General features: G+C 48.1%; 1 protein-coding gene across 1 annotated transcript in view; it reads right to left on the minus strand.

The window, feature by feature from the left end:
- The window catches only part of HHLA1 (HERV-H LTR-associating 1), a 33549-nt gene extending 7789 nt beyond the window's left edge, over positions 1-25760 (minus strand). Inside the window, exons 1-13 of the mRNA XM_007073813.1 lie at positions 25682-25760; positions 24289-24348; positions 21022-21081; positions 20063-20143; positions 19005-19088; positions 18818-18901; positions 13662-13745; positions 12270-12326; positions 12073-12165; positions 9337-9573; positions 6350-6589; positions 3859-3927; positions 3446-3520 (exon numbers count right to left, since the gene is read on the minus strand). Coding sequence (XP_007073875.1) covers positions 3446-3520; positions 3859-3927; positions 6350-6589; positions 9337-9573; positions 12073-12165; positions 12270-12326; positions 13662-13745; positions 18818-18901; positions 19005-19088; positions 20063-20143; positions 21022-21081; positions 24289-24348; positions 25682-25760 — 1303 coding nt within the window. The remainder of the gene's footprint in view (positions 1-3445; positions 3521-3858; positions 3928-6349; positions 6590-9336; positions 9574-12072; positions 12166-12269; positions 12327-13661; positions 13746-18817; positions 18902-19004; positions 19089-20062; positions 20144-21021; positions 21082-24288; positions 24349-25681) is intronic.
- Between the last annotated feature and the right edge of the window lie 2194 nt (positions 25761-27954).

Consider the following 27954-nt stretch of genomic DNA (forward strand, 5'->3'; position numbering starts at 1 on the left):
AAAAATAAGTAAATGCTAAAAAAGAAGATAAGTGTACTCTTAATCCCCATCACCTATGTATCCCATCCCCCGCCCCCGACTTCCCCTCTGGGAATCATCTGTTTGTTCTCTAGAGTTAAGAGTCTGTTTCTTGGTTTCTCTCTCCCTCTCTCTCTCTCTTTCTGGTTTTTTTCCCTTTGTTTGTTTTGATTCCTAAATTCCATATATGAGTGAAATCGTATGGTATTTGTCTTTCTTTGACTTAATTTCATTTCGCATTATACTCTCTGGCTCCATCCGTGTTGTTGCAAAGGGCGAGATTTCATTCTTTTTATGGCTGAGTGCTATTCTATTGTATATGCATACAGCATCTTCTTTATCCACTCATCTATCAGTTGTGTATTTATTAAAGTGGAGAGAGGGCTTATAATGTTCGAGAACGATTTCATTAAAAATGTAGGAAGGAAATGTATTTTGAATTTTATCCTGAGTCAATTAGAACAGTAAACCCTCCAGGGCATTTGTCAATTTTTGTAAAGATGCTATGACTTTTTGCTTTAACTTACTGAGCACGTGATATACATTGGGTACTTTCCTAAGTTCTGTACCTACATTATTTCATTTAATCCTCATGAAAGCATGTCGTGTGGGTATCAGAAGTACTATTTTATAGGAGAGGACACTGAGGGTCTGAGTGATTCTGCAGTTTGATCAGTTCTACAGCAGATAGTGACCTTGGCAAGACCTGAGTCTGGAGCCTATGCTTGTAACCACCACACTTTACGGTCTGAACATCCTTAACGTTCCTGAGGCTCAGCATCCACATCCCCTCTCCCCTTCCCAGCATCTCCCGGGCTTCTTCATCTCAGGAAATGGCACTTTGCCGCTCAGTCGTTCAAACTTGGGAATAACGTTTGGTGACCTCCTGGTGGTCACTCTACCATCATTACATCCTCTTGATTCTGTCTCTTGAGCACCACTCGAGTCTCCTTATGCACACAACCAGCTCCTAGCTCCAGCCCCCATCATCTGTGGCTGTGGTTAGTGCAAGTCTCCTCACCAGTATCCCTGCTCCTCCCCTCCCCTCTTTAGTCTCCACTCTGCAGCCAGAGAAAACTTTCTGCACCACAAATCTGACCACGTCCCTTCCACTTGTCCGAGGAGAGGTCCACGCTCCTTCCATGGCCCTGGGGACCTCCCCCTTGCCAGCCTCTGCACCCTCACTCCTCATCATTCTTTCTTGTAGCATCAGAACTCCAGCCACAGGGAATTTCTCAGCCCCTGGGAAACATCGTCCTTTCCTGCCCCAGTGCCTTTGCATAAGCTGTGCCTCTGCGCAGAATGCATATTTAGAGGCAGCCCTGTGCAGATGCCTCTTTCTTTTTTAAATTTTTTATGTTTATTTATTCTGAGAGAGAGAGAGAAAGAGACAGAGAGAGAATCCCAAGCAGGCTCCATACTTAACATATGTAGCCCCATATGGTGCCTGAACTCACGAACCGTGAGACCATGACCTGAGCCGAGATCAAGAGTCCAGATGCTTAACCGACTGAACCACCCAGGCGCCCCAGATGCCTCTTTCTCAATCAGTGGAAACTTCTTCAACAATTCCTCCAAATGGAGCTAATCTCTCCTTCTCTGCATGCACACAGCATTTACCGCTTTTTCTCTAAAGAAACTTCTCAATCTCCCCCTCAAACTGTGATTATTTTGTACAAATGGAGCATCTTGGGAGAGATAACCTAGAAGGTTGAGATGAGCACAGGCTTTGGAATTCGACAAATCTAGGCTCAAAATAGAGTCACGTTTTATCTGTAGTGATCACCGAAATTGCCTCATGAAGATAACGCTACCTACCTTGCGGAATTATTGCAAAAAGAAAAAGTAAAAACAGGCTTAGCACGGTGCCTGGGAAACAGTAGGAGCTCAGTAAACAGTCATTGAATGGATGAATGAGTAAATCTCAAAAGACTCTGCGGCATGATTTGTGTGTGTGTGTGTGTGTGTGTGTGAATGGAAACAATCATTTATTGGAAGTGGTCAAACCCCTTTATTTTATACTTATATTGCTTATCAGATGGATGGTTGGATAGAAGGATAGAAACACAGAGATAGATAGATAGATAGATGATATACAGAGCTATATAAGTAGATATAGATACAGAAAAAGATATACATACAGATAGTTTTAAATACAGTTAACTTGTTTTCTGAAACTCAGGCTGACAGCTGCCCTTATCTGTTCCAATAATGTGTTTCTTTAGAACCTCTGGGGGAAAATGGCTATAATTTGGGCCGGCAGTATAATCATGGCTTTGTGTCTGAAAGGCCCATTCACCGCAGGTTGGGCAGGGGTTGGAGGCAGATCTCTGCTGTATGAAAAAAAGAGGCTGTGTCGTCCCCAGGAATTTAATAACGCTCCACTGACATATGACTGGAGAGTCCAGGAACATTCAGAAAACTAGTATAGAAAGGCGTCCAGGAGTAGGAGGGGCCTGAGGATTCAAAGCCGCTTTGAAGGACTCACTTTGTATCGATTTCTGTCGTACAGAACAGAAAGGAAGGGAGTGAGGCATCCCAAAGTGGAAAGATGCAACGCATCCCCAGACACCGAAGCCCCGGGCCTCTGTGAGGGATCTCGAAAACCCAGCCATTAAGCCCTGGACATAAGCCTCTTCGAGAATTCCATAAAAACGAGGTGTCAGAGGTGGGGAAGGCAGAGTGTCCTTTAAAATGGAACAAAAAGCAGGGCACCTGGATGGCTCAGTCGGTTGAGCGTCTGAATTCGGCTCAGGTCATGATCTCACGGTTCGTGGGTTCGAGCCCCGTGTTGGGCTCTGTGCTGACGGCTCGGAGCCTGGAGCCTGCTTCGGATTCTGTGTCTCCCTCTCTCTCTGCCCCTCCCCGACTCACGTTCTGTCTCTCTCTCTCTCTCTCTCAAAAAAAAAAAAAAAAAAAAAAAAACATAAAAAATAATAACAAAATAAAATGGAACACAAGTAAATTGCACCTGGGGAATGGAGGTTGAGTTTTGGAGTCATCCTTTACCCCTTACCCCTTCTGCTGCCCCCGTGGGCATCAGGCTCATTAAAGGAACAGCCTCTGTTTGGCTAAGCGCACAGCCCCTAGCTCAATAGGCGTTCACTCGATACAAGTTGATTGGATGAAGTTATGCGGAACTCTGTCGTTCCAAATCTCTTCCACACACATTATCTTACTCAATCCAAAACCCGGGAGGGATAAAGACAGTTTTAGTGCCTGCAATGATTGTTATTATTCTTCACAGTCGAGGGACCTGAATTCCTGAAGCTGAGCGCAGGAGACCCCCTCTGCAGTAAATGGCAAAGCTAGGATTGAATCCCAGCGGTCCGAACCTACATTTATCAAACAGACCTCTTTTTGTGGCACGACACAACCTCGTTGCAAACAAACAAAAGCCACAGAGCGGCGGACTGCTGGTACGTACTAGAAACCTGGTGGGGTCCCGGGGCCAGGGCTGGTTCCTCTCCAGGGGCAAATGGCCAGGCCAACGGGGCGTCACCTGCAGGGGGCGAGAATGGCCTCGCCAAAGTCAGCGTGAACTGGCCTTGGGTTATACACACAACCAAAGAATCATAGCACCTTCAGGACGAAAAGTTCTTGAAAGTTCTCTAGGGAAACTGTGGCCTAGAACGAGGGAGTGCTTTATGCAAAGCACAGGGCCATTTCATAACTTGCTTATAAGCAAGACTTATAAACCAGTTCTCCTGCCCCTTTTCCCGGGGGGACCAGTAAAGTACAGTGACCAGGTCAGTCAGCCTGTAGGCGATCCTGTCCTCTTGTGCCCCTGCCCCAAAGCCACACGGTGTTGGGTTTCTCTTCCCAGATGCACGGTCTTACCTGTTTGTGGGTATCTAGGGGCTGGTGCCTTGGTTGGATTCGGGGTCTGTGTGCCAAGGGTGAAGGTTCCTGGGAGGAAATGAGAGAGGTATAAGCTTGTGGTTTTTGTTTTTGGAATTTTTCAAAAGTTTATTTATTTTGAGAGAGACAGAGAGAGAAGGAGGGGGCAGAAAGAGACAGAATGCACGCTCAGCACATCTTCACCCTCAAGCATGGGCTCATCTCAACAATTCTCTTGATCATGCTCATAAAGTCCTGGTGAAGGGCCACCTCGGGGCATGATCCTTGCGGTCAAGATCCTGGCCCCGGCCAACCTGATAACACAGCCTCCTGGCAGGGGGTGAGGGAGGGGGAGATTGGTCAGGGGTGAGGCTGACCCACACCTGAGCAGCAAATGGGGGGCTGGGGACGGGTGACGTCTTCTCCGAGACCCAAGAAGTACAGTGGTTAGCGAGCAGATCGGGTCCACCAGGCTCCATGGGCAGTCTTGCCATTTTCTCCAAGCAGGCCAACAGCTTTTTTGGATTCCTCTTCAATCACGGGGCTCCTACTCATCAGCTAAGCCCCTGAACCCGGAAGGCATCAACTGACGCTTGCTACCGGGGCGTGTTTCTGTGCGGTTCTAGAAACCGAGCGGCTCTCGGCGCAACCCCAGCACAGAGTTCACTAGTCTGTGATCGCTGGTTACAGTTGAACGAAAGGACCGCAGACTCGCAGGTGATCAGAGACGAAAGGGACCCAGGGCGAGAGCAGAGGCATGCTCCGCTCTGGCGGTGTCCTGCTTGCCACTGCCCTTGGGGAAGTGCGTCTCCGGGGGCTGTGGCCATGCTGCGCTGTGGGTGCCGTGGGACCAGTTAGTAGGAGCGGCCATTGACTGGGTGGTGCCAGGGTGCTGTGTGCTGAGATCAACACCTCACCCGGGCCACCCGGTCCAATCCTCACAGCCACTCTGAAAGCAGGTATCGCCTCCCCCGTTTTGAAGATGAAAAACCCAGGCCCAGAGAGATCAAGAGAGCCGCCTAAGGACAGACAGCAACGGTGGAATCAGGGTCCCAGCCCGGCTGTGTCTGAAATAAAGACCAGAGCGCGTGGCCTCGGGCCGTGCTGGATGCTGGCATCCAGCTAGCCCAAACCAAAGGCGTTAGCTTTTAGTTTTCCTGTGCAATCATGTGAGGCGCTACTCCGATTACAGCTATCAAAATTGCGTTTCCGCGTCTGTTTGCGCAATTGCGATTTCGAGCCTCAAGTCGAGACTTGGCACTTAGGCCCTTTCTTACGAAATGCAGGTAGTTCGACACACTTTTCCTGAGTGCCTGCTGTGTCTCCTGAGAACTGGAGATTAAAGACTCAGGCCCTTGAGGAGAGTGTGGCCCAGAGGGAGGAAGGGCCAGTTAATGGACACTAAACACCAACGATGAGTGTTACGACGTAGGGACTCTGGTGAGCGTGGATGGAGGGCCTTGGGCTGCAGGTTCCAGAGGATGTGATTTCAAAAACAAATACAATAAAACTTATGTATTTGGTTAGAGGAGTAGAAAATATAGAAAATTCATGTCAGTGGAGTGAAAAAAAATTAAAATCATAGCTACTTCCCGGTTATAGTCAAGGTTAATATGTGGTGAAGTTTTTTCAGTCTTATTTTGTTCTATGTTCTATTTTCTGTGTATATTTATTACCCACCCATAAAAACAAATACACGTAGAAATATAGAGTTGGGATCACATTTGACAATTTTTCTCTTGCTTTTGTTAGAACTCAGGCTTTCCTGATAGTAAAAATGATTACGTATTAATGTATATACAATTATATTTGTGTACATAATTAATGAACATGCTACGTTACATTGCATATACAGCTTGTATATGTAATTAATGTAATAACATTAATACCTAATAATACTCCACCAAAAAGGCAGTCACATTCTCTGGAGTGAACAATGTTGGCTTTTACTGGTCACATGTTTCGTGGACAGTGAAACCCAGGGAACAGAAGACATTGGAATGTGGGCACATAAAAGAGAGAGGATGTGGGAGATTCCTGCGAAGAAGGAGTTTTCATTCATTCATTCATTCATTCGCTCACTCATCCAAGATGGGAAGAAAAGGGTTGGGGTAAAGAGAAGGAAGAGAGGGTTCACCTTACGATTATTAATTATGGTGCTAACTTACGGTTTATTACTTTTCTGTGTGTGCATTACATTTTAAAAATTTAGAAAATGTGGGGCGCCTGGGTGGCTCAGTCGGTGGAGCGTCCGACTTCGGCTCAGGTCGTGATCTCACCGTTCACGAGTTCGCGCCCCGCATCGGGCTCTGTGCTGACAGCTCGGGGCCTGGAGCCTGCTTCCGATTCTGTGTCTCCCTCTGTCTCTGTCCCTCCCCCTCTCATACTCTCTCTCTCTCAAAAATAAACATAAGAAAATATAAAACAAATAAAAATTTAGAAAATGTTTTCAAAATGGACAATGCTAACTTCAGTGAACATCCCCTCTTACCTGAGGCTGGGCTGGCCTGGGATGAGCTGCCCTGTGTGGATGCTGCCCCAGCAGGTGGCCCAGAAAGGCTCCACGTGGTCATGGCCTCTGCAGGAGATGTGGGTGTGGAGGATGATGTTTCCCAGGGAGGCCCTCCGGGTGCTTTCTCACCCATGGTCTGAGCCCAGGGCACTGGTAGGTTGGAAGTCCACGCCTGACTGCTGGTTGTCACCCATGGAGTCCGGGCCACCCTCCTGGTAGCTGCACATGGGGCAGTAACAGAAGACTTTTAATTCTTGACCATTTTGATTCAGGTATAAAATTACCAAAACGTTGAAATGTTACCAAATGTAATGTGCATGCATAATACAGATGACCCAGGGACTTACGCCCTACCCTGACCTGGAATAAATGGAACACGGTAAACTTTATTTTCCTAATTACCAACAAGAAAGACACGTCCAGGGGCACCTGGCTGGCTCAGTCAGTAGAGCATGTGACTCTTGATCTCGGGGTTGTGAGTTCGAGCCCCACATTGGATGTAGAGATTGCTTAAAAATAAAATCTTGGGGCACCTGGGTGGCTCAGTCGGTTGAGCGTCTGACTTCACCTCACGTCATGATGTTGTAGTTCGTGGGTTCGAGCCCCATGTCGGGCTCTGTGCTGACAGCTCAGAGCCTGGAGCCTGCTTCAGATTCTGTGTCTCCCTCTCTGCCCTTCCCCTGCTCATACTCTGTCTCGCTCTGTCTCAAAAATAAACATAAAAAAATCTTTAAAAAAACGAGAAAGAAACCTGCAAATCCCTTGGACGTCCGAACAATCAGCTAAAGTGTGTGTTAGGGGGACAGTGGGTTCCCTCAAAGTTAAGAGCACATTTCTCATCTCATGATCTAGAGGAAAGGTTAAGGGGTTTGAGGTAAGGAGACCTGGAGGGGAAATTCTGTTCCTGCCTCCCCCATGTTGTGAAATTTGGGACAAGTGACTTCACGTTGTTTTTTGGTGTTATCATCAAAATGGAGATGATGGTAATGCCACTGATAACAATGCAATATCACAGCATTTGAGGAAGACCAATCTTCTCTTGGTGGCCTTTGAAACAATTGCTGGGGGTTCTCTCTTGCTCATTTCCATGATAGGAATTAAAATAACTTTTTTTCAAGTTTTTAAAAATAACCCGTTGGGCGCGCCTGGGTGGCTCAGTTGGTTAAGCAGCCGACACGTGGTTTTGGCTCAGGTCATGATCTCACGGTTCATGGGTTCGAGCCTTGCATCTGGCTCCCTGCTGACAGCATGGAGCCTGCTTGGGAATCTCTGTCTCTCCCTCTTTCTCTGCCCCTCCCCTGCTCTCTCTCTCTCTCTCTCTCTCTCTCTCTCTCTCTCCCTCTCTCTCTCAAAATAAATAAACTTAAAAAACAAAACAAAACAAAAAAGTCACCCCCTTGGAAAACTTTAACTCTGTAAGTTAAGTTGGGAACAATTGCCATCTTGAAAATATTCAGATTTCTTGGGGCGCCTGGTGGCTCAGTGGGTTAAACATCCAAGTTCGGCTCAGGTCATGATCTCACGGTTCGTGAGTTTGAGCCCCACGTTGGGCTCTGTGCTGACAGCTCAGAACCTGGAGCCCGCTTTGGATTCTGTCTCCCTCTCTCTCTGCCCCTCCATCGCCCACACTCTGCCTCTCTCCCTCTCCCCGTCTCTCTCTCTCTCAAAAATAAATGCACCTTTAAAAAATTACAAATTTTTTAAAAAAATATTTAGATTTCTCATCCAGAACATGGTATATCACTTCCTTTATTTCACTCGATCTTAGCCAAAAGGCTGAGAAGTGATATCTCATCATTTATTTAAATATGTATGTATTTCTCCCATTAAAGTTTTATGGTTTTTCCTTGTATAAAACCCAGCACTTTTCTTGCTAGGCTTGTAGCTAAGTATTTTACGATTTTTCTTGCCACTAGCCATCACATCATTTTTAAAAAATATTATTCTAGGAAACTTTCTAATTATGGGTAATTGTCAAGATACTGGCTATGGTACTAACGACTTTCTGGTCGGTGAAGTTGATTGCTTTTCCTCATTCTTGTTCTCACCTCCTCCCAGAAGCCCCTTCACTGGGCTCTCCAGGACAATAGCTCTTTGTAGGCTAGATGTAACTCTCAGTTCACATGCCTGTGTCTCCCTCCCTGGTTTGCGAGCTCAAGTACGAAATGAAACATTGATAGAGCTGCGTTTTTCAACAGCCAGTCTGGAGTCTGGTAGTAAATACACGTCTTGATGAGTGGGTGGGTGAATGAATGAATGAGTGAATGAATCCTATGACTCCGGTCCCTTGTCGGAACTCACTGAGGCACTATTGGCTTTTAACGAAGGAGTTATCTCAGTTGTATCTTATTTCCAAATAGCACGAGCACAGCTTTTCATCTTCAGCGACACCAGTGATGGTGTCCACAAAGGTGGTGGGGAAGGAGGAACCCCCGACACGCCGTCCGTGGCAGATTTCCATGCTGGCATCATGTCGTTAACATATTCTTGGCATCATTACCCAGCCAGTTTTAAATCAGCCTAACACTGCCATAAAAGTCCACCATTTAGTGCTCATTTCAGGAGAGATATTGCTAAGTGCTTTGCCAAAATAAAAATACCTTATCCTTCAATGTGCTTCACTTATGTCAGATATTCTTATGATATGCTTATTGGGGGATGCTGGGTGAGAGGGATCAGGGAGACTTCTGTACTATTTTTGCAACATCTTGTGAGTCTTAAACTATTTCAGAATAAAAGCCATACACGTGAGGATTAGCAGGACGTTATGCCAATGATATTTGCCGCTTTGGCTTGTCTGTATGGAATCCATACTGGCTCACGTCGCTCTCTTATTTAAGGGATGTTGAAAAAGAAAGAGGTCTCTGGAGAAGGGAGAAAGGAAGGACTTTATTTATTTACGTGAGCCTAGGGGGACTAGGAGGGAGAAACAGGACAGGAGGGGAAAGGGAGAGAAGGCTTCTTACCCAAGGCTGGGGTTGGGGAGGCGCTGCCCCGCGTGGCCGCGGTCCTGGAGTGAAGCTCAGGAAGGCTTCCTGGGTTCTGGGTCTGCTCTCCCTTTGCAAGAGGAGTTGTCTCTGTCCAGGGAACAGTTCTCAGAGAGGACACTCCGGTGCTCTGGGCTCCGTGCGGGGGGCTTGTCCTTGGTAGTGTTTGCTGGCTTGTGGGTGTGGGCATTGAAGTCACAGACGAGCCCTTGGTAGCTGTATGTGAAGGGAGATTGATTTTCAAGGGCAGCTTTCATATGGTTGACACTTTGGACACAGAACCGTCAAGCTCTTGAAAGGTCATTGGACAACAAATGTACTGAATGCTGAGTTTCGAACCTTACTTGGAACAGTACCCTATATCACCAAAGAGGAGGGTTTCTTTTTTGAATGGCAAAGTAAGTTAAAATATCAATTTCCAAAAACACTGTGTGAGGAAGCACTGTGAACAGAATCAGATGGTGCCAGGTGGAAGCTTCTTGAAAGACAGGCTCTCACAGAGACTGCAGGAAGGCTCAATTCAGGGGGAAATCTACCTGGCCTCCTTGGGTGCTCCGTGGAGAAATGGAGGACAGGGCTCGAGTGTTAATTTTACCTTCTCTCTCCAGTTGGGAAGACTTGAATGGTGGGGACGGCACGTTAGGATGACAGGCCCCCACTGGTCCATCGGGTCCCTTCTGGGTGGACGAAGGCCGACCTGCTCACTGGTGAGATTTCAGCCCCTGCTTGCCCCTTTGGTGGGTCATTGTGTACGGAACATCCTGTGCAATGCTTAAGATGTGGCCCTGCAGCCTTATTTCTTCTCTCCTGCCTTACTTCTGGGCTCGGTAATACCCACATGCACCAGAGGCCCTGTCCTTGTTTCCAGATGAATCATACTCATGGATAAGTGCCTCCCAATCAAACCGTCACTCAGCCAGGTGACTGACTGGCTATCGGGCACATCAACCTTGTAAATATGAGTCCACTTGTACATATGTTCTCTCTTCCCAAGCATTTGTGCTTTATAAAGGAGCACAAAGAAGACACACAGTTGAGACTGGGGTGGGAAGGTCATGGAAGGACTCTAAAGAAGTGACATTCACTCAATCCTCAGATCTGTCCTCAGAATCAAGTAGGAGAAGGGAACCCACCAAATGCCCATTTTATCCCCTTATCAAGCAGCCTCGTTCCACAAGAGACGAGCTTCCTTCCTTAGCATAACTAAGATAAATAAATGCAGCTACAAGATGCAAATCACGGCAGCCAACTCCAGTGGAACTGGAGATTTACTGTAAATTTCATTTCATGCCGAGAAACCCTGATGAAGAACCTACTATGTACATGATACATGCCAGGGGGAAGGGAGAGGGGAGGAAGATTGTGAGGCTGAAAGAGATTTGGTGTCTGCCATCAATGACCACTCAGGGAGCAGACACACATGGAAAGTCACCTGTGATCCAACCTGGAGTTAACACAGAGTCCAAATGACGTACAAGCGCCATGGTGCAGAGTCATAGAGATAGAAGACAAATTTTGATTGGGAGATTTTTAGGAAGGGGGAGGCAGCAGCTGAGCTGGGGATTGACAGATAAATTGGGTGCTGAAATATGGAAAAGTGGGGAAAGAGTTCCAGGCTGAGCAAGGCAGCAGAGGCATGGGAGGTAGATGCCATCCGCAAGAAGAGGCAGGAATTTCAATGTCATTTGAACAGAAGATTCAAAGGAAGAGAGCAGATGAGGCTGAATATAATTCCAGAAAAATGTATACTCCAAGATAAGTACTTTGGACCCTCTGATCTTGACTTAGTTCTGAGCAGTGAGGAGACAAAACCTAATCGTATTTCAAGACTATCACTCTTATGGCAGTAAATGGGTATTTTAATTTTTTTTTATGTTTATTTATTTCAGAGACAGAGAGAGACAGAGCATGAGCAGGGGAGGGGCAGAGAGAGAGGAAGACACAGAATCTGAAGCAGGCTCTAGGCTCTGAGCTGTCAGCACAGAGTCAACGCGGGGCTCGAACTCACAGACCACAAGATCATGACCTGAGCTGAAGTTGGACACTCAACCAACTAAGCCACCCAGGCACCCCAATGAATGGATATTTTAAATAAATAAGAGGCTGGGTCCAGGAAAACTGGCTCAGAGGCTATTCTAATTCAAAGGTAGATGGCAAGGACTGGAACTGAGGTAAGCAGCCGATAATCTTGGAGGACCAGCCAGGTTCAAGAAACTTCATTCAGCTAGAAGTGACAGTTAAGTGTAGGGACAAAAGAAGGCTTAAAGGTGGTTCTAAAAAGGCCACCTGGTGCCAGGGAAAAGCCCAACAGATGGCTAGGTGTTTTCAGAGGCGTAGAGGACAGTTGGGTAGCAGCTGAGTATTATAGGGTGACAATGTCTATAACAAGGTCACAAATTCAATTACCTACAAAAGCCAGGTAGTTAATATGAAAAAAAAAAAAAAAGCGAGGTAACAGGGAGTAGACAGGGCTCTGGAAAAAAGGAGAAAGGTGTCCCTTCTAATAGGAGGGATGGGGACAGCGGCTACTCAACTCCCGTTGTTTCTTGGTCACCAGATCTTCTTTTGTAACAGAATCCAGAGATTACTTTTCTTTAATGGCCAAAACCTTTGATTTTAGCACAGTATAGCTAACCTGTGAGGGCAGAATTCAGTCTTCAGTCTGCCGGCTGCGCCCCTGCTCTGCAGACGACAGTAGGAGTCTGGGGGGTTCACACTCACCTGGACCACCAGGCATGCTGCTGGTAAATGTGTAGTTGATAACAGGAGATTTCTCTGCCACCTCCCAGAAGTCAGAAAGGTTCCGTCCTACAAAAACCACACCCACAGGATCAAATCTTGGGTTCACCTGCTGGAGGGTTCGGCTTATGTCTCAGCTCAGAGAGCTTGTCAAAGAATGGCTGCTGGTTCACCTGACTTTCCTGTCATCATACAGATGAAGGTGCAGTCGGATTCATTTGTCTGACTCACTGGAAGACAAACGAGTACACAAGGCTTAGCAATGGTTCCGAAGCTTTAAGTCTTTGGCTGAAATGGAAATTAAGCTGGAAATCCCTAGCTCAGGATGTTATAGGAAAATAAGGATAACTTCTTCCTTTTAAGGCAGCCCTGATTTTCTGGGGTTTTTTTTGGGGGGGGGCGTGCATTATAATATAATGGCTAAGGACACAGCCTCTGGGGTCAACTACCAGTGTTACAACATCACCGCTGCCATTTACCAGCTTTATGGCCATGAGCGAACTGCTTGACCTCTCTAGGACTCAGTTTACCCATCTTTAAAATGGTGAATATTTGAATTCCACACTCGCTTCTGTGGACTTTCCAAATCCCCCAATCTCCATGAGATGGAAGGTTTTGTGTGAGTTTGGGTAACAAGTATGGTGCCTGGCAGATGGAGAAGCTCGGTAAATCGTCATAATAATAATTATCGCTGGTAATGGGGGGGGGTCTCGCTATTATATACATTAGCATAGTAAGCAAGAGGATGGGCTTTAGAGAGCCAGATTGCCTGGGTTAGAATTCCATTTCTGTAGAATAATCTTGGGCAAGTCACTTGACCTCATATGCAATAGTTTCCTTACCCGTAAAGTGGGGATAAACATGTAGTTATTCCACAAGGCTGTAGTTAGGATCCAATGAGGGAAAACGTGGAAAGCCCTGGAAGAGTCCTTAGTGGCTAATGATATCTATTATTATTTCTCTTTCTGGCTCCCCACTGTTTCTAGCACAGTAATTGCTGCATGGTGCAGCACACCAGCCTTCTGATGAGTCCATGTGCGGGCAGTTGACTAGAAATGTGCTTTGCACAGTGGGTCCCTGGGCGAATGTGAATTGCCTGGGGGTTACATGAAGCCATCTTGTGAAAGAGGCAGATCCTTCTCAGCTGTATGCCGGACATGGGCTTAGGCTGCATATAGATCGAATTCTACATTCTGAACTAACCTTGAGCAAAACAGGCAACCTCTCTAAATCCCCGTTTTCTCATCTTTGAAATGGGAGGGTAGCTATCCAGTAGAAGCTGTTTTCTTGAGTCTGCCTGGATTCCCCTAACTTTGAGCCTCGGACTCTTCCTCCAAGGTCTTCGATACCAGGAATAGCTCTGACTGAAAGATGGAGTCTTCAAATATTAGTGGTGGCAACTGGGCCACATTGATTGTCTAAATGAAACACACACAGAGGTTCCGGGCAGCCCGGCCTGTGCCAGGGCTTGGGGTGGGGAGTCTACCAGCTTTGACTGATACACCCTTGATGGACGCCAATTCGCCGAATCTCCAATTTTTCAAGAGTTTTCAAGATGAACACACCTGAGAGGATTGAGGTTGACTTGAAAATCTCTGTGAGGTAGCTGGTAGAATTTCCAACGACATCCACCAGCAGCGCCGTGAAATCTGCAAGAAGGATCGAGGAGGTTTACGGTTCCGATCTGGAGACTTGGGCGGAAAAGTGTAGTGTGTTTGGACTTTTCAGAGTAAATGTTACGAGTTTGATTTCGCTCCGTTTGTTGAGGGATGTTAACGATCATGTTAACGATGATCTAACGATCATTAGAAATATTACTAATTATTAAGATGTCTCAATTCCAGGAGAAAACTTCTGGATCCACCATCATTTCCCCTCCCACTGCTCTCTCCCTCCGAATCCCTCTATGCCAACACCAAACGTCTGTGGAAAAGCCGCATTACTGAATAATGGTTGTTCTCATTTGTGGTCCCCTATTATCTCATCAAGTTGCTTTAGTATACCAAATCTATCCGACAGGAAGCGACCCCACAGTCAGGCAACAGGAATTTACATAATTTTGGATTTTCAAAAAGTGAGATAAACGTTAATGGTGGGTTATAAAGAGACGGGAAGCCTATACAAAATAGAACCGGGGACTTCTGCTCCTGTGCCCACTTGTGAAGAATGCTAAGGGAGGATGTTGGGAGAATGTCACATTTCAGGGTCCAAATCTTTGTGAACTTTCTCTCTGAGCAGGATTTAAACAGGGCCATTGCTTGACACAGTGGGTGCCATTGACCAACGAAAGCTCCCGATACATGTGCAGGCAAAGCACTGCGACTTCCTCTACTATTCGCTTGTGGTTTTCCAGGATCCAGTGCACATGTGGCTTCCAAAACGGGCATGAATTTTAGGAGCCCCAAACAGTAAGGGGGAAGCTTCCGGTGCCATCTGGGTAATTTCCTGTCATGCTTTGGAAAACACTTCCTTTACTCAATGGGATTATGAGCTTCAGTGGGGGACAAGGTGACTTGAAAATATAGGGGCACCTGGGTGGCTCAGTCGGTTGAGCGTCCGACTTCAGCTCAGGTCACGATCTCACGGTTTGTGAGTTCGAGCTCTGCGTCAGGCTCTGGGCTGATGGCTCAGAGCCTGGAGCCTGCTTCCGATTCTGTGTCTCCTTCTCTCTCTGCCCCTCCCCCGTTCATGCTCTGTCTCTCTCTGTCTCAAAAATAAACATTAAAAAAAATTTAAAAAAAAGAAAATATAGAACACAGAGGACTGAAAATGCGGAACCGGGAGCAGCGGGAAAATGTCACGTGACAACCAATGGAATGTGCCGCGCACGAGGCCAAGAGGAGGCGGACATTCCTCTAAGGGAACCAGAACCATCGTGTGATCTTACCACACATGCACGGTCACACGCTCAGTCTCCCAGAGGGGACAGGCGGTCGTACACAGATGCAGATGTGGACACGTGGCCATGCAGAAGAACGCCTCCTTCCCGTGTCTCTTTAGATCAGCCTGTCCTTGGTCATGTTATGGAAAGTGAGGAAGGGTGGCATTTCATGACTCCTTCCATCCATTTCCTTCCTACTTCTTAAATGTCTTTTTTTATTAATTCATTTATACCATGAATATTTATTGACTGTTTGCAGGGTGTCAGACACCTGCTCGGGACTGAAGGATTGTGTGAGACCCCATCTCTGCCCGCCTGAAGCTGAGATTCGTGGGAGAGAGAGACTCAGAGGCAGAGCAGTAAACGGCAATCTGCTACTACCATTGCATAGAAGCTAAGACCGTGGGTCTAGAGGCAGGACATCAAGGATGGAATCCAGGTGCTGCCCAAGTTTCGGAGAGATCATGGAACTTTCCCAAGGTGCCAGAGGATGTGGTGGAGCTTGAATTTGAACTGAGGTCTATGTTGGGCCAAAGCGCCCACTCTTCCCACTTTTCCCACCGCTGCTCGAGCAATCCCTTACTCAACACACTGCGCGAACTCTCCCTTCAGAATGGCTGTTTACAATCCCCTTATTAGGCTTGGAAGAAAATCAGCTATCATTACCTCACCAATATTCTTTGTTTTGATGAAAATCTGAATCATCTAACTTAGCCATGCCTCCAGATGAGTGATTTCTGACTACTTTCATATATAAACAGAAAATAGGGGAAACAACCTTTTGCCTATCCAACTGGTAATGATTTAAGAATGTGACTTAGTACTTCATGTCGGCAAGGGTGGGGGAAAAACACGCGCTCTCAAACGTTATCGGTAGGGGTCTAAACTCATGCCAGGTGTCTAGAGAACATTTTAGCAATTTGAATCACTGCACAATTGTTTCCCTGTCAAGGACAATATCCTCCAGCATAACTGGGTACGTACTCAAGCGATCGTACACAGGTACAGCGTTGTTGATAATCGTACAAACACGGGGGGATAAACGAAGTTTCTATCAAGAAGAGACAAATTAAGTCCCTTATGGTACATTCTTGCAACCAATGCTATGAATTCATACGAAGGATGTGGCGTATTTATATTCATTGGAATAGGACGGTTTTTAAGACATACAGATTGGCTTAAAGGCGGATTACAATGCTACATAGAAAACATGGTACATATGGAAGGTTTTCTCTCAATATCCATTCTCCCACCTTCCTTTCGCAAGAGAACATGAAATTTCAGTTGGGCACAACCAGGTTTAACGTAGCTTAAAAACGACATTTTTGAGCCTGCTTGCCGGGGGGTGTGGCCATAGGGCTAAATTCTGGGCAACTGAATGTGGGAAGAAGCATGTGGAAGGTTTCCAGACTGTGAGTTTCTATAGTGGGCGGGCATGTCTTTGGTTCCTTTCTTCCTCTTCCTTGTTGCTGGGATGTGGATGCGGGGGCCAACCATCTTGGACTATGAGAACAAGGGCAATGCATCATGGGAGGCAGGGCAACAAGCTAGAAGGACCCTGGGCCCCCTACACCATCATACCATCAGAGCAGCCCTGGTATATTTACCCAGATGGCCACACACAAAAGCTATTACCTTCTACCCTCTGTAAGCCGCCTTGTTTTGGGGTCATTTGTCATACTAGCCTGGCTTATCTTCTAAATAATATACAGAATGCAAAGTTGGATGGGTAGATGGATGGGGTAGGTGGGGCGGTAGACAGGTAGGCTAGATAACTAGCTGACAGATGGCTTAGGCAGGCAGGTTAGAGAGGTGGTTTAGACCACCTTGGGTAATGGGATTACCTATGGATGTTGGGACATCAGGTGTTTCTGATTAAAAAAAAAATTGAATGTTTTCATTTATTTTTGAGAGAAAGAGAGAGAAAGAGCACAAGCAGGGAAGGGGCAGAGAGAGACGGAGGCACAGAATCCAAAGCAGGCTCCAGGCTCTGAGCTGTCAGCACAAAGCCCAGCACAGGGCTTGAACCCATGAACTGTGAGATCATGACCTGAGCCGAAATCAAGAGTGAGCTGCTTAACCAACTGAGCCACCCAGGCACCCCTCTGATTTTTTTGATTATATTGTCCCTGCCATCTGTCATTTTGACTTCATAATACATTATTTTCTTCAAAAATTTTTTTCATTTAAGAGACAGAGAGCACGAGTGGGGGAGAGAGGCAGAGGGGAAGAGAGAGAGAGAGAGGGAGAGAGAAAGAGAGAGAGAGAGGGAGAGAGAGAATCCCAAGCAGGCTCCACACGGTCGGCACACAGCCGGATGTGGGGCTCGACCTCACGAACTGTGGGATCATGACCTGAGCCGAATCAAGAGTCAGCCGCCTACCCAGCTGAGCCACCCAGGTGCCCCCACATTGGCTTCCTTCTTATTCAGGGTGAGAATCCAAATCCTCGCAGTGGACTATAAACTTCTACTCGATCCCCGATCCCCTCCCTGCTTTGCCCCCACAACCTTGAGCTCATTTCCCATGACTGTCGGCGCTGGCTTGCCTGCTCCAGCCATGCTGGCCTCTCCAGTCCTCACCCCGCTGTCGGGGCTTTTGCCTGGAACTCTCAGTCCCCAGATACCACAGGGTTGTCTCTCCACTTCCTGCCTCCTTAGCAAGGACTTTTCTGACCACGCTACACACCACAGCTGAGCCCATTACCACTTCCCTCCTCACCCTGTCTCCTGCTTTATTGTTCTCACGGTCATGCTATCGGCCAAGATACCAGGTGTTTTTGGTGTACCCATTGACTCTCTGTCCCTTCCTATAGAGCCCAAGTTCATGAGAGCAGGGGGTGTGCACCTGCTTTGCTCAGTGGGGGCCCTCACACCTAGAAGAGGGTCTGGCTAACAACATGCGCCCAGTACAGAATCACTAGATGGGCGAATGAGCATTGAGAGAGTAATTCTCAGTTTCGCCTTGCAGGATTCTCTAAACAGAAGGAGCACCGAATAGTTTTAAATTTCAATTATAAAAGTAATACGTGAATATACTCGCATTGAAAAAAAAAAAGACCAGATGAATCCAAGCCCCCTTAACCAACCCTCTTCTGCTGCCAAACACGCAACACAAGCTTCTTTCATGGGGTAACCGCTTACCTGGCATCCAGGTATGTGTCTCTTCACCAATGACAGTGTATTCTATGCATTATTTTGTAACTCTCTTTTTCTAATTAAAAATGTCACGGAGGCGCGCCTGGGTGGCTCAGTCGGTTAACTGCCTGACTCTTGATTTGGGCTCAGGTCAAGATCTCACAGTTCGTGGGTTCGAGCCCTGCATCAGGCTCTGTGCTGACAGTGCAGAGCCTGCTTGGGATTCTCTCTGTCCCTCTCTCTCTGCCCCTCCCCTACACACTCTCTCTCTCTCTCAAAATAAAGAAAGAAAGAAAACTTAAAAGAAAAAAAATATCATGGAAATGTTTCCATACATGGGCCAAATCTGGCCACACCCATTCATTTATGCAATGCCTATGGCTGTTTTCCAAAGTTTATACACGCAACTAACCATTTTTATTAATGATACGTAGGTATGTTGTTCTCCACTTTTTCTCTTAAAACAACGCAGCATGAACATTTTGTTCTTGCCCGTTTGTTCAGTCATGCCTATTTCTCTAAGATAAAAACCAAGGAAAGCACTTTCTGTGACAGTGAAGTGTGCACACGTTTAAGCATAATAGATATTACTGTCTTATTTCACTCCAGGGAGAAAGGAAGTTAATTCAAACTCATCTGAAAGGGCACAAGCGACATCAGGAAAGCCGCAAGCCTGGGGGGGTTGGGGGAGTGGCTCCACCCACCTGATAAGTCATTGGTCCGGTTGTTCAGACAGTAACAGTACCGGGTGGGGAACCTGGCCGGGTCCACAGCCTTCAGGTTAGAAACTGTGAAGAGACACGATCCACACGGCAATCCTGAGACAGAACCTGGCCCTGCCGGCCCGTCGCTCACCATCACCTCCGCCCAGCAGAGCCGGGGGGCACTTACTGTTGTAAATGGCCACGGAAAACTTGTGGAAGGCCACGGAACTGTAGGAGGTGATGCTTAGCAGGGAGAAGAACTTCTTCGTATCTGCCAGAGATAGTGAGATAAAGAAGTCAAATGCTTACTGACAATAAGAATACTACCAATTAGTAAATAGATAGAAATTAAAAAGATGATGAGGGGCGCCTGGGTGGCTCAGTCAGTTGAGCGTCCGACTTGGGCTCAGGTCATGATTTCAGAGTCTGTGGGTTCAAGCCTCACATCGGGCTCTGTGCTGACAGCTCAGAGCCTGGAGCCTGCTTTGGATTCTGTGTCTCTCTCTCTCTCTGCCCCTCCCCTGCTCACACTCTCTCTTTCTCTCTCTCTCAAAAATAAAATACACATTAAAAAAATTTAAAAAAAAAAGATGGTGAGCAAATAATAAAAATAAATGACAAAAATATACAATAAAGGAACAAAAATGGAAGTTACTGCGCAAAATTGAATATAAGCAAAACCCAAATTGCAGAAGGACCTGTCCCTTGGCTGTGTTTCCGATCTGTCCCTAAGCCCTGGTGGCTCTCTCGCAGGGCAGGTGTGATTAGAAATGTCTGTCCGGGTGCCATGTCTGGGGTGCAGCTCGCTCTCAAGCTGTTGGCCAGCCTCCTACTTCATGTGGATGTTTTCAGTCTCATCAGGGGTCCGGGAGGACACCACGCCTTCCATCTGAGCAGGGAGGAGCCGGCAGGCAGAGATGTGACTTGTCTTGCCCAGACTGCAGACCCTCCAGAAGGGAAGTAGGCACAAGACCAACGTGTGCCTGGACTGGGCTTTTTAAAAAAGGTTATCCTTAAAAAAATTTTTTTTAATGTTTGTTTATTTTGAGAGAGAGAGAGAGAGAGAGAGAGCAAGTGGGGGAGGGACAGAGAGAGAGGGAGAGAGAATCCCAAGTAGGATCCACCTGCCAGCCTGGAGTCTGATGCGGGACTCGAGATCACGCACCGTGAGGTCATGACCTACACCGAAATCAAGAGTCAGATGCTCAACCCACAGAGCCACCCGGGGGCCCCGACGAAGGTCACCTTTTAAAGCTCTGCTCAGCATCCCGTTCACCAGCTCTGTCAGGTTCAGCGCGGACAGATCGACTGACCTTGCGGGCAGTTCTAGAAGAGATTTGCAGATACTGTCACCAGCAGGCTTTTTTCGACAACAGAAGTTCCCCGATGCCGACATTCAGGCACCTGTGCCTCGTCTTTGGACGTTTCCGGAGCTCATCCCCACTGCCGGGCACACGGAGTCCGGAGATAAAAGGCAGTTCTCGTCCTCAGGAGGTGACAGCCAGCGGCATACATCATGACAAGTTAGAGAAGACAAGTCCCCGTGAAGGACGGGAGCGCTCCCTTTGTGAATAATTTATCTCTGCATTTGGGGACAGTAGAGATCGGTGGCGATGCCCGTGTGTGATGGGAAGCCCACGGAGGCAAGGCTCCTCGACCGTGAGAAGCCACGGAGGCAAGGTTTCTCAACCCCACTGCGTTTGGAACTGACTACGTGGTCGAACAGACGATGCCCTGGCTGGGCACCTGGCATCACGCGGAGAAAAACGTTTAGTTTTATTTATTTTTTTCATTCTGCTATTCTGATGCTCGGACTCCCTCTTCAGAGATCCGGATCTAACAGGTCTGGGATGCGGCCCAGACATCAACACCAAAATCAATCAACCAGTGGGTCACTCCCCCAGATATTGGGAGTGTGCAGCTGAGTGGAGAGACCTTGCCAGGTTAAGACCCGCCCCTCGCAGGCTCTTTCCTGAAGATTCGGGATAGCAGTAGATGAGGCGGATAGAGTGGTTAACGCGCCTCTTTATATTTTCACTAACAAGGCGGTTCTCAGTGCTTAATGCTTGGATAATTGTGTGGATCACGCAATCTAAAGACTGAGGCTGTGGGGATTATGAGTGGGGGTCTGGAGACGTGGGGGCGGGGAGGAGGCTCCCTTAGCCGGCCTGCCCACGGAGCCCCGAAGGGAGGCAGGGACTCACCTGTGGTGTCGAGAAAAGCCACCCCCTTTTCCTTCCTCTCTTCTCCTCCAAAGCCAGACACTGGGGAGAGAAAGACTTCAGGGGAGACTCATCGCTGGAAGAGACTTAGGGGCCTCGGCGCAGCGGCCTTGGGCTTAGAGAAGGGTGGAATCACCTGCGGTGTGAGAAGGCAGACTCCTCCCCCCCCGATACTCGAGTCTCCTTAGGCCGACCTTGGCCTAGAAATTCACATTTTAACAAACAGGCAGGTGATCCCCAGGCAGGGGGCCTAATCTACCCCAACCCTTTATGGATCAGGAAGCTGAGGCTCAGAGTGGAGAAGAAGCTTGCCTAAACAAGAGAGCCCAGAACCTGCTTCCTAAGAGCTGCAGACAAGTGGCCTTGTCATGAGAGCAGGCCACTGGCCGGCTCGGTGAAGTTCGTGCTAGCGAAGAAAACGTCACAGGACATCTTGAAATGCCTAAGCGTACGTTCATTCTTTATTCATTCAACAAACACTCACTGAGGGCCGTGCAATCATGCTGGGAGTTGAGAGAGAGAGAGGGAGACAGGTTTCCGCCTCTGTGGGGTTTGCTGTCTGTGCCCCGGGCAGGAGGAGGGTAATCACATGTGAGGGGCAGCAGACGGGGCCTAGCAGGATGCCACGAGCTCCTCCCTCAGGACGCCCGGCCTGGTCTAGGGGGCACTCTCGAGAGGGCCTCCCTGTGGAAGTGGCTGGAAAGCCGTGACCTAGAGAATCGGTGGTTTGGGGTTAGGTGGCATTATGAACATACCGCATTTGTTCCTATTACTGTCGGAATGATTATGTTTCGTGTTTCATTCCGGGGGGGGGGGTGCTTTATGCCCATTTTATAGATGGAAAAACCAAGGCACAGACAGGCTGAAAACCAAGTTCCAGAGCTACAGAGCAAGTCAGGATTCAAGGCTGGCTTAGTTACCCGTCGTGCCAAGGATGGCTGCCTCTTTTTCCTTTTGAATGTCTTCGTTTCCAGACACTGAAATAAAAGTTCTCATGAACGAAACAGGATTGTGGAAAAGCAGCCGTGCACAATTCGTAACATCCTTTGCAAGTATCTTGTCCGACATTCCCTTTGAAGGATGGGGAAACTGAGGCCCAGGAAAGCGACGTGATGTGTGTAGTTATACCCCGTACCTGACCAGTGGCCCTGTTTCCTCCTTCCCTTTGCCTCTGGCAACCCCCTTTCTACTCTCTGCTTGTAGGAGTGACGATTTTAGATACCTCCTAGAAGAAGAGGCATCATGTAGTATTCGTCCTTCTGTGACTGGCTTCACGTAGCATAATATCCTCCAGGACCATCCATCATGTATATGGCAAGATTATCTTCCTTTTTAAGGCTGCATGATATTCCCCTGAATGGACATACCGCATTTTCTTTATCCGTTCATCTGTGCACGAATGTTTTGGGGTGTTCCCTGGCTTTTCAAGGACTCCAAGCTTCCTGGTTAACTACTGGAGCGTTGAGATCAGAGGCAGGTGGGGTCCACGGGTCCCCTCCCGTACACACGGTTACTGGGGGGGGTGGGTGACGCGACGACAGTCGGAACTCTGAGACAGACATTTATGATCAAGCAGGTCAAAAGCTGGCACACGGCCTGCTCTCCCGTCTGGCGCTCTGAAGGGCACTCCACCTGAAGAGTCTACAGGAAGCCGCCCCAGTGACAATTGTGGCAGCCGCCGACCTCGCCTGTGACCTGGCCGGGAAGGACAGAGAGACCTCCGTGCCGGTGAGGGATTGGAGCTCCAGGCCACAGGGGTGCTACAGGCTGTGAGGCTGGCCGGCCCTGTGCAAACTTTCCTAACCGAGAACCCCTTCCTGAACACCACTCCTTCCACCAAGGGGACATTATGTCCATCATTCCTTTGTATAATTGCACACCTGTGGGTGGATTTTGATAACAGTATTTGACGCGTGAACGAAACACCCCTGAGGCAGAAATTTCTACATAGGAGGCCGTACAGAAGCATTTCTCAAATAAATTGCCAGACAGACAATAGAAAGGGACTGTTCCCTTTTTGGATGAAAAGATCACCTTAGCGGTATCTGTAAGAGAGAAAGTGTTGGTAGTTTTCATATTTTTTGCGTGCTTACTAGTTTAACCACGGTTCATCCTTTATGATTACCTGTGGGGCACAAATTGTCCCCATTTAAAGAGGAGAAAACTGACGGCTCAAATAAGGAAAATGTTTATCGAAAATTACCCTGCGTATGCACAAGAGATCGGTACCACTTGTGTCCTCTGGGGAAGGGAAGCGCTTGGCTGGGGACCATTTTCACTTCGTACACTTTTGTTCCTTTTGCCTTTTCGCATCTGGAAGCACACGAATGTACTAATTGAAACTAAGTAAAATTACGGGGTGTCGGGGTGGCTCAGTTGGTTAAGTAAGAGTCTGGCTCTTGGTTTTTGCTCCGGTCATGATCCCACAGTTCGTGCCTTAGTTTGAGCCGCGCATCGGCTTGTCTGCGTTGACAAGGAGGAATCTCCTTGGGATTCTTTCTCTCCCTCTCTCTCTGCCCTTCCCCTGCTTCAGCTCTCTCTCTCTCTCATTCTCTCAAAATAAGTAAATAAACAGGGGTGTCTGGTTGGCTCAGTCAGTTAAGCATCCGACTTCGGCTCAGCTCATGATCTCACGGTCTTTGAGTTCGAGCCCCGTGTCAGGTTCTGTGCTGACTGCTTGGAACCTGGAGCCCGTTTCAGATTCTGTGTCTCCCTCTCTCTGCCCCTCCCTCACTCATGCTCTGTCTCTCTCTCTCTCACTACAAAAAAGTAAATAAATCAAAATTTAAAAGATAAAGAGTAATTCCCCCGCTGTGCGCCCCCACCCCCATTATCTTGCTTCTTTACCAACAGATTGGAAAAGGCAGCCAGGCCCCTGCCTCCTGTGTGCTCCTTATGTTGCAATGCATCCATGGTCGTGCTTCAGAGCAGATTTTGCACCACCAAAAAGAAAAAGAAGAGGCAAGGAAAGAGGAATTTATTGCAAAAATGGGGATAGCCCATGACAATGCCTCCCATTGCGAAATGGTCCATTGCTGATCGAGCGAGGTGATCTTTGTGGATTAAATAAGATCGCGGGAATCCAGGGGTCCCACGAGCCATAAAGCAAGCACAACTGCCAGGAACTCTTACTATGACAGTTAATGCCTAAGCTGCAGACGCAAGCCCCATCTTACAGATAGGAACAGTGAGGCTCGGAGAAGCCAAGGAGTTTGAGAATGAGCGGGGCAGGCACACCTGCCCGTTTACCTGTTGGAGGAAGGAGGGTCATCACCTTTTCCTTCTTGGCTTCTCCTTTCACAGCAGACACTAAAATAAAAGAGCGCTCATCAGAGAAGCTATAACCCAGGCTTGACACGAGAAAGAATTTGATCCAAAACCCTCATCCTAAAGACGAGAAGACTATGATCGGAAACGGCGAAGTGCCTTGCTTAACATGCCACGTGTAGTTGGCTGTTTCAGTTCAGTCACTGCGTATTTATTGATCGACTGTGACCATGTTACGTAGCAGCTGGACTTTAATAAGCTTCGCGTGTGTTGGGTGCCGGGGATACCATGATGAACAAGCGAGTGCAGACTCCATCCTTGTGGTGCTTATAGTCTAGTCGGGAAGGCCGACGTAAAGGAAAAGAAGACTCAAAGACATTACGACAGGGGCGCCTGGGTGGCTCAGTCGGTTAAGCGGCCGACTTCGGCTCAGGTCACGATCTCACGGTCTGTGAGTTCGAGCCCCGCGTCGGGCTCTGGGCTGACGGCTCAGAGCCTGGAGCCTGCTTCACATTCTGTGTCTCCCTCTCTCTCTGCCCCTCCCCCGTTCATGCTCTGTCTCTCTCTGTCTCAAAAATAAATAAACATTAAAAAAAATAAAAAATAAATAAAAAAAAGATGTTACGACGAATGACGCAGAATACTTTGAAGAGCGCTTTGAGGGTGTGTAACAGGGAGCCCGATTCATCTCAGTGGTCTGAAAGCTCTCCCTGGCAGGTGATGTGCGGCTGAAGGGTGAATAGTATTTGAGTAGAATGTAACTGGCTGCGGGGGGGGGGGGGGGGTCGGCAGAGTGTAGATGACAGTGTGTGTGCCAGGGGACGCGGTGGGCACGAGTACGACTTTAAAGAACTGAGCGAAAGCCAGCGCTGAGGCGGGGCATCGTAGGAACCGGGGACGGCAAGGTGGGCAGGGTCGTGCAGACTATGCGAAGGACTTGGGGTACGCTCCCGAGAGAAGTAGGAAGTCACGGAATGACTTGGGGCAGGTGAAATGAGGGAGGAGCCTGGGAGGTGACTTGCCGAGAGTTGTGAAAAGATCGCCCAGGCTGGTGAGTGGAGAATAGGTCATGGCGAGACAGGAGGAGAAGCAGGGGCTGGTTTAGAAAGCTCCCTTCATGGTCCAGGAAAGAGAGGACAGTGGTTTGGACAAGAGGCGTGACAGTGGCGGGGGAGATAATGCTGTTGCGCAACGGAGACTCTGGTGCAGGAAGTCAGAGGACAAAACCAGACATGGGGAATTCATCATCGCCGTTTCGATGGGACTCATTTAGGATTCTGACCGGACATGTTAGCTGCTGCCATTCTCCAAAGCCCAGTGAAAACCCAGACTCGGCATATAGAACAGGCACTTCTTGAACTCAGACCGGACCCACCTGTGTTCCAAAGGGACAGAATGCACGTGAGGCCCACACACAGCCTCACCAGAGGACCGGGTCCCGGGAAGCCTGGCATGTCTGGAAGCAGGCGAGCAGGCCCCTGGAGGAAACAGGTTGGGTTAATAAGCACACTGATGCAGAATATCCTTGAGAAAACCGCCTGGGCAGTCGTCAGAAACAACCTGCAGAAGGCTCTGAATAGTTCGGATTAGGTTAGGTTATGCTGCGGTAACAGATGAACTCCATAACCTCATCGGGTTGAATGGGGCAACAGAAATCGATTTCTTGTCTATATCAATACTCGCTGCACGTTGGTGACGAGCTCTGCTCCACAGTCCCTTGGGGAGCTTCACTGCCCTGTAGCTCTCCGTCCGGTCCCTGTGGGCTCCTTCGTCGTTGGTTCATTGTGGCAGCGGAAGGGACAGAGTTGGAGGACTATGCGGCCACTGACGGGCTCTGGCAGAAAGTGCCACGCTCGCTCCTGCCTAGAGCCCGTGCCAGAATTATTCCCGTGGCCCCGCATAACTGCAGAAACCCGGGAATCTGGGAGGGGGAGGCGGGCATAGTCACAAACCAGGAATGCCTCTCCCATAGGCTTTCTGGCTGTTTGGCTGGGAGATTCGCTCCCAACACAGCATCACCGCTGCTTCTAAATAGGAAAATAATATCCGACTGTACGTGAGGGTTCGCCCTATGTCCTTGTCTACAGCGCTGTGTGCCGGTCATTCTCCTGGGCATTTTCTTTCTTTTTTTTTATTTTAAATTTTTTTAATGTTTTTCTTTATTTTTGAGAGAGAGAGAGAGAGAGAGAGAGAGAATGAGCAGGGGAGGGGCAGAGAAAGAGGGAGACACAGAATCCGAAGCAGGCTCCAGGCTGAGTTGTCAGCAAAGAGCCCGACGTGGAGCTCGAACTCCTGAACCTCGAGATCATGACCCGAGCCGAAGTTGGACGCTTAACCGACTGAGCCACCCAGGCGCCCCAAGAATGGTGATTCTTCTAAATGCCTCCCTGGACAGAGATGAGCCTTACCAGGGAGCAAGAAGCCGGGGCTTTCTTGAAGCCCTCTTACTCTCGTAAACGTGTTTACACTCCGAATCTATTTGCCTCATCTGCAAAATGGGGACCAGAAACCTAGCTCACTGGGTCTTTGTGAGGATTTAAGATAATGAGTCCAAGGCATTTTACCCAGAGCCTGGCACACGGTCGGTGCTCAACACATATATGGTCATCGTGTGCTGGTTGGTGACACAGGGACAGACCACACATGCACCTTCCCTCAAGCTGATCAGTACCTTAGAGGAGATGGGGACTGGAGCACCCAATTCACACTCAAGGCCAACTGAGTTACATTCTCCATAGAGTGATTTACAATGGAGATGAGAGAGAGGGGTGGTGGGTGGTGGGGGGGAACAAGGAGAGGGAGAGACAGAGAAAGAGAGAGAGAAAAAGAGAGAGAGAGAGAGAGAGAGAGAGAGAGAGGCTGGAGAATGCAGGACTTAGCACACTGTCCACACTGTCCAGCAAAGGGGTACAGGTGAGCCAACTACGTGAGGATTCTTTCCTCCGGCCCCTCAACTGCTGTGCAAACATTACTTCGCCTTTCTGCGCCTCGTGTGCAAAACGGCCGGAGTCACAGCCCATCTGGAAGATAATTCGTGCAGATGAAACGAGATGAAGGATCACAGCATCTAGCACGGTACGGTAGGTACCTGAAGGGGGTCGATAGTTGGGCATCCTAATTCCTGCCTCGTTCTCTTACCTCTGGTCTCTTTTCTTCCCCCCTTCCTCCTCCACCCCCCTCCTGAAGCCCCACACCATGCCCGAGGCGGGAACAGACACAAATTTGTAGTAGAAAAATAATTATCCACATCTACGTAATGGATACACCTCCCTTTTTCGACTCCTGCTTCCTCGTGTTAATCGACACCTCCATTTATGAAGAGTAGACACGCTAACCTTTATTACGGTGAGAAGGCAGCTTTCTATTGATTTTGTTCTTGCAGAAAAATGTGTTTTTCTTTCTGTCTAGTTTTTTGTTTTTTTTTTTAATTCTTTGCTCTTGGCCAAATCGACTATGTGTTTGGGGTGAGGTTGCCGAATCGAGCAAATGAAAACACAGGACACCCAGTTAAATACGAATTTGAGATAAAAAATGCAGAATTTGTTAAGTGTATCTCCGGCAGTCTTTGGAGCTACGGTAGTTTGGAGAGTCGGGGAGTTTTATCAAAGAGAACTTGCTTTTACCACGGGCTTGATGTGGTACTGACCC

This window comes from Panthera tigris, chromosome F2 (genome assembly GCF_018350195.1).
Source record: "Panthera tigris isolate Pti1 chromosome F2, P.tigris_Pti1_mat1.1, whole genome shotgun sequence".
In the NCBI taxonomy this organism is placed as follows: Eukaryota; Metazoa; Chordata; class Mammalia; order Carnivora; family Felidae; genus Panthera; species Panthera tigris.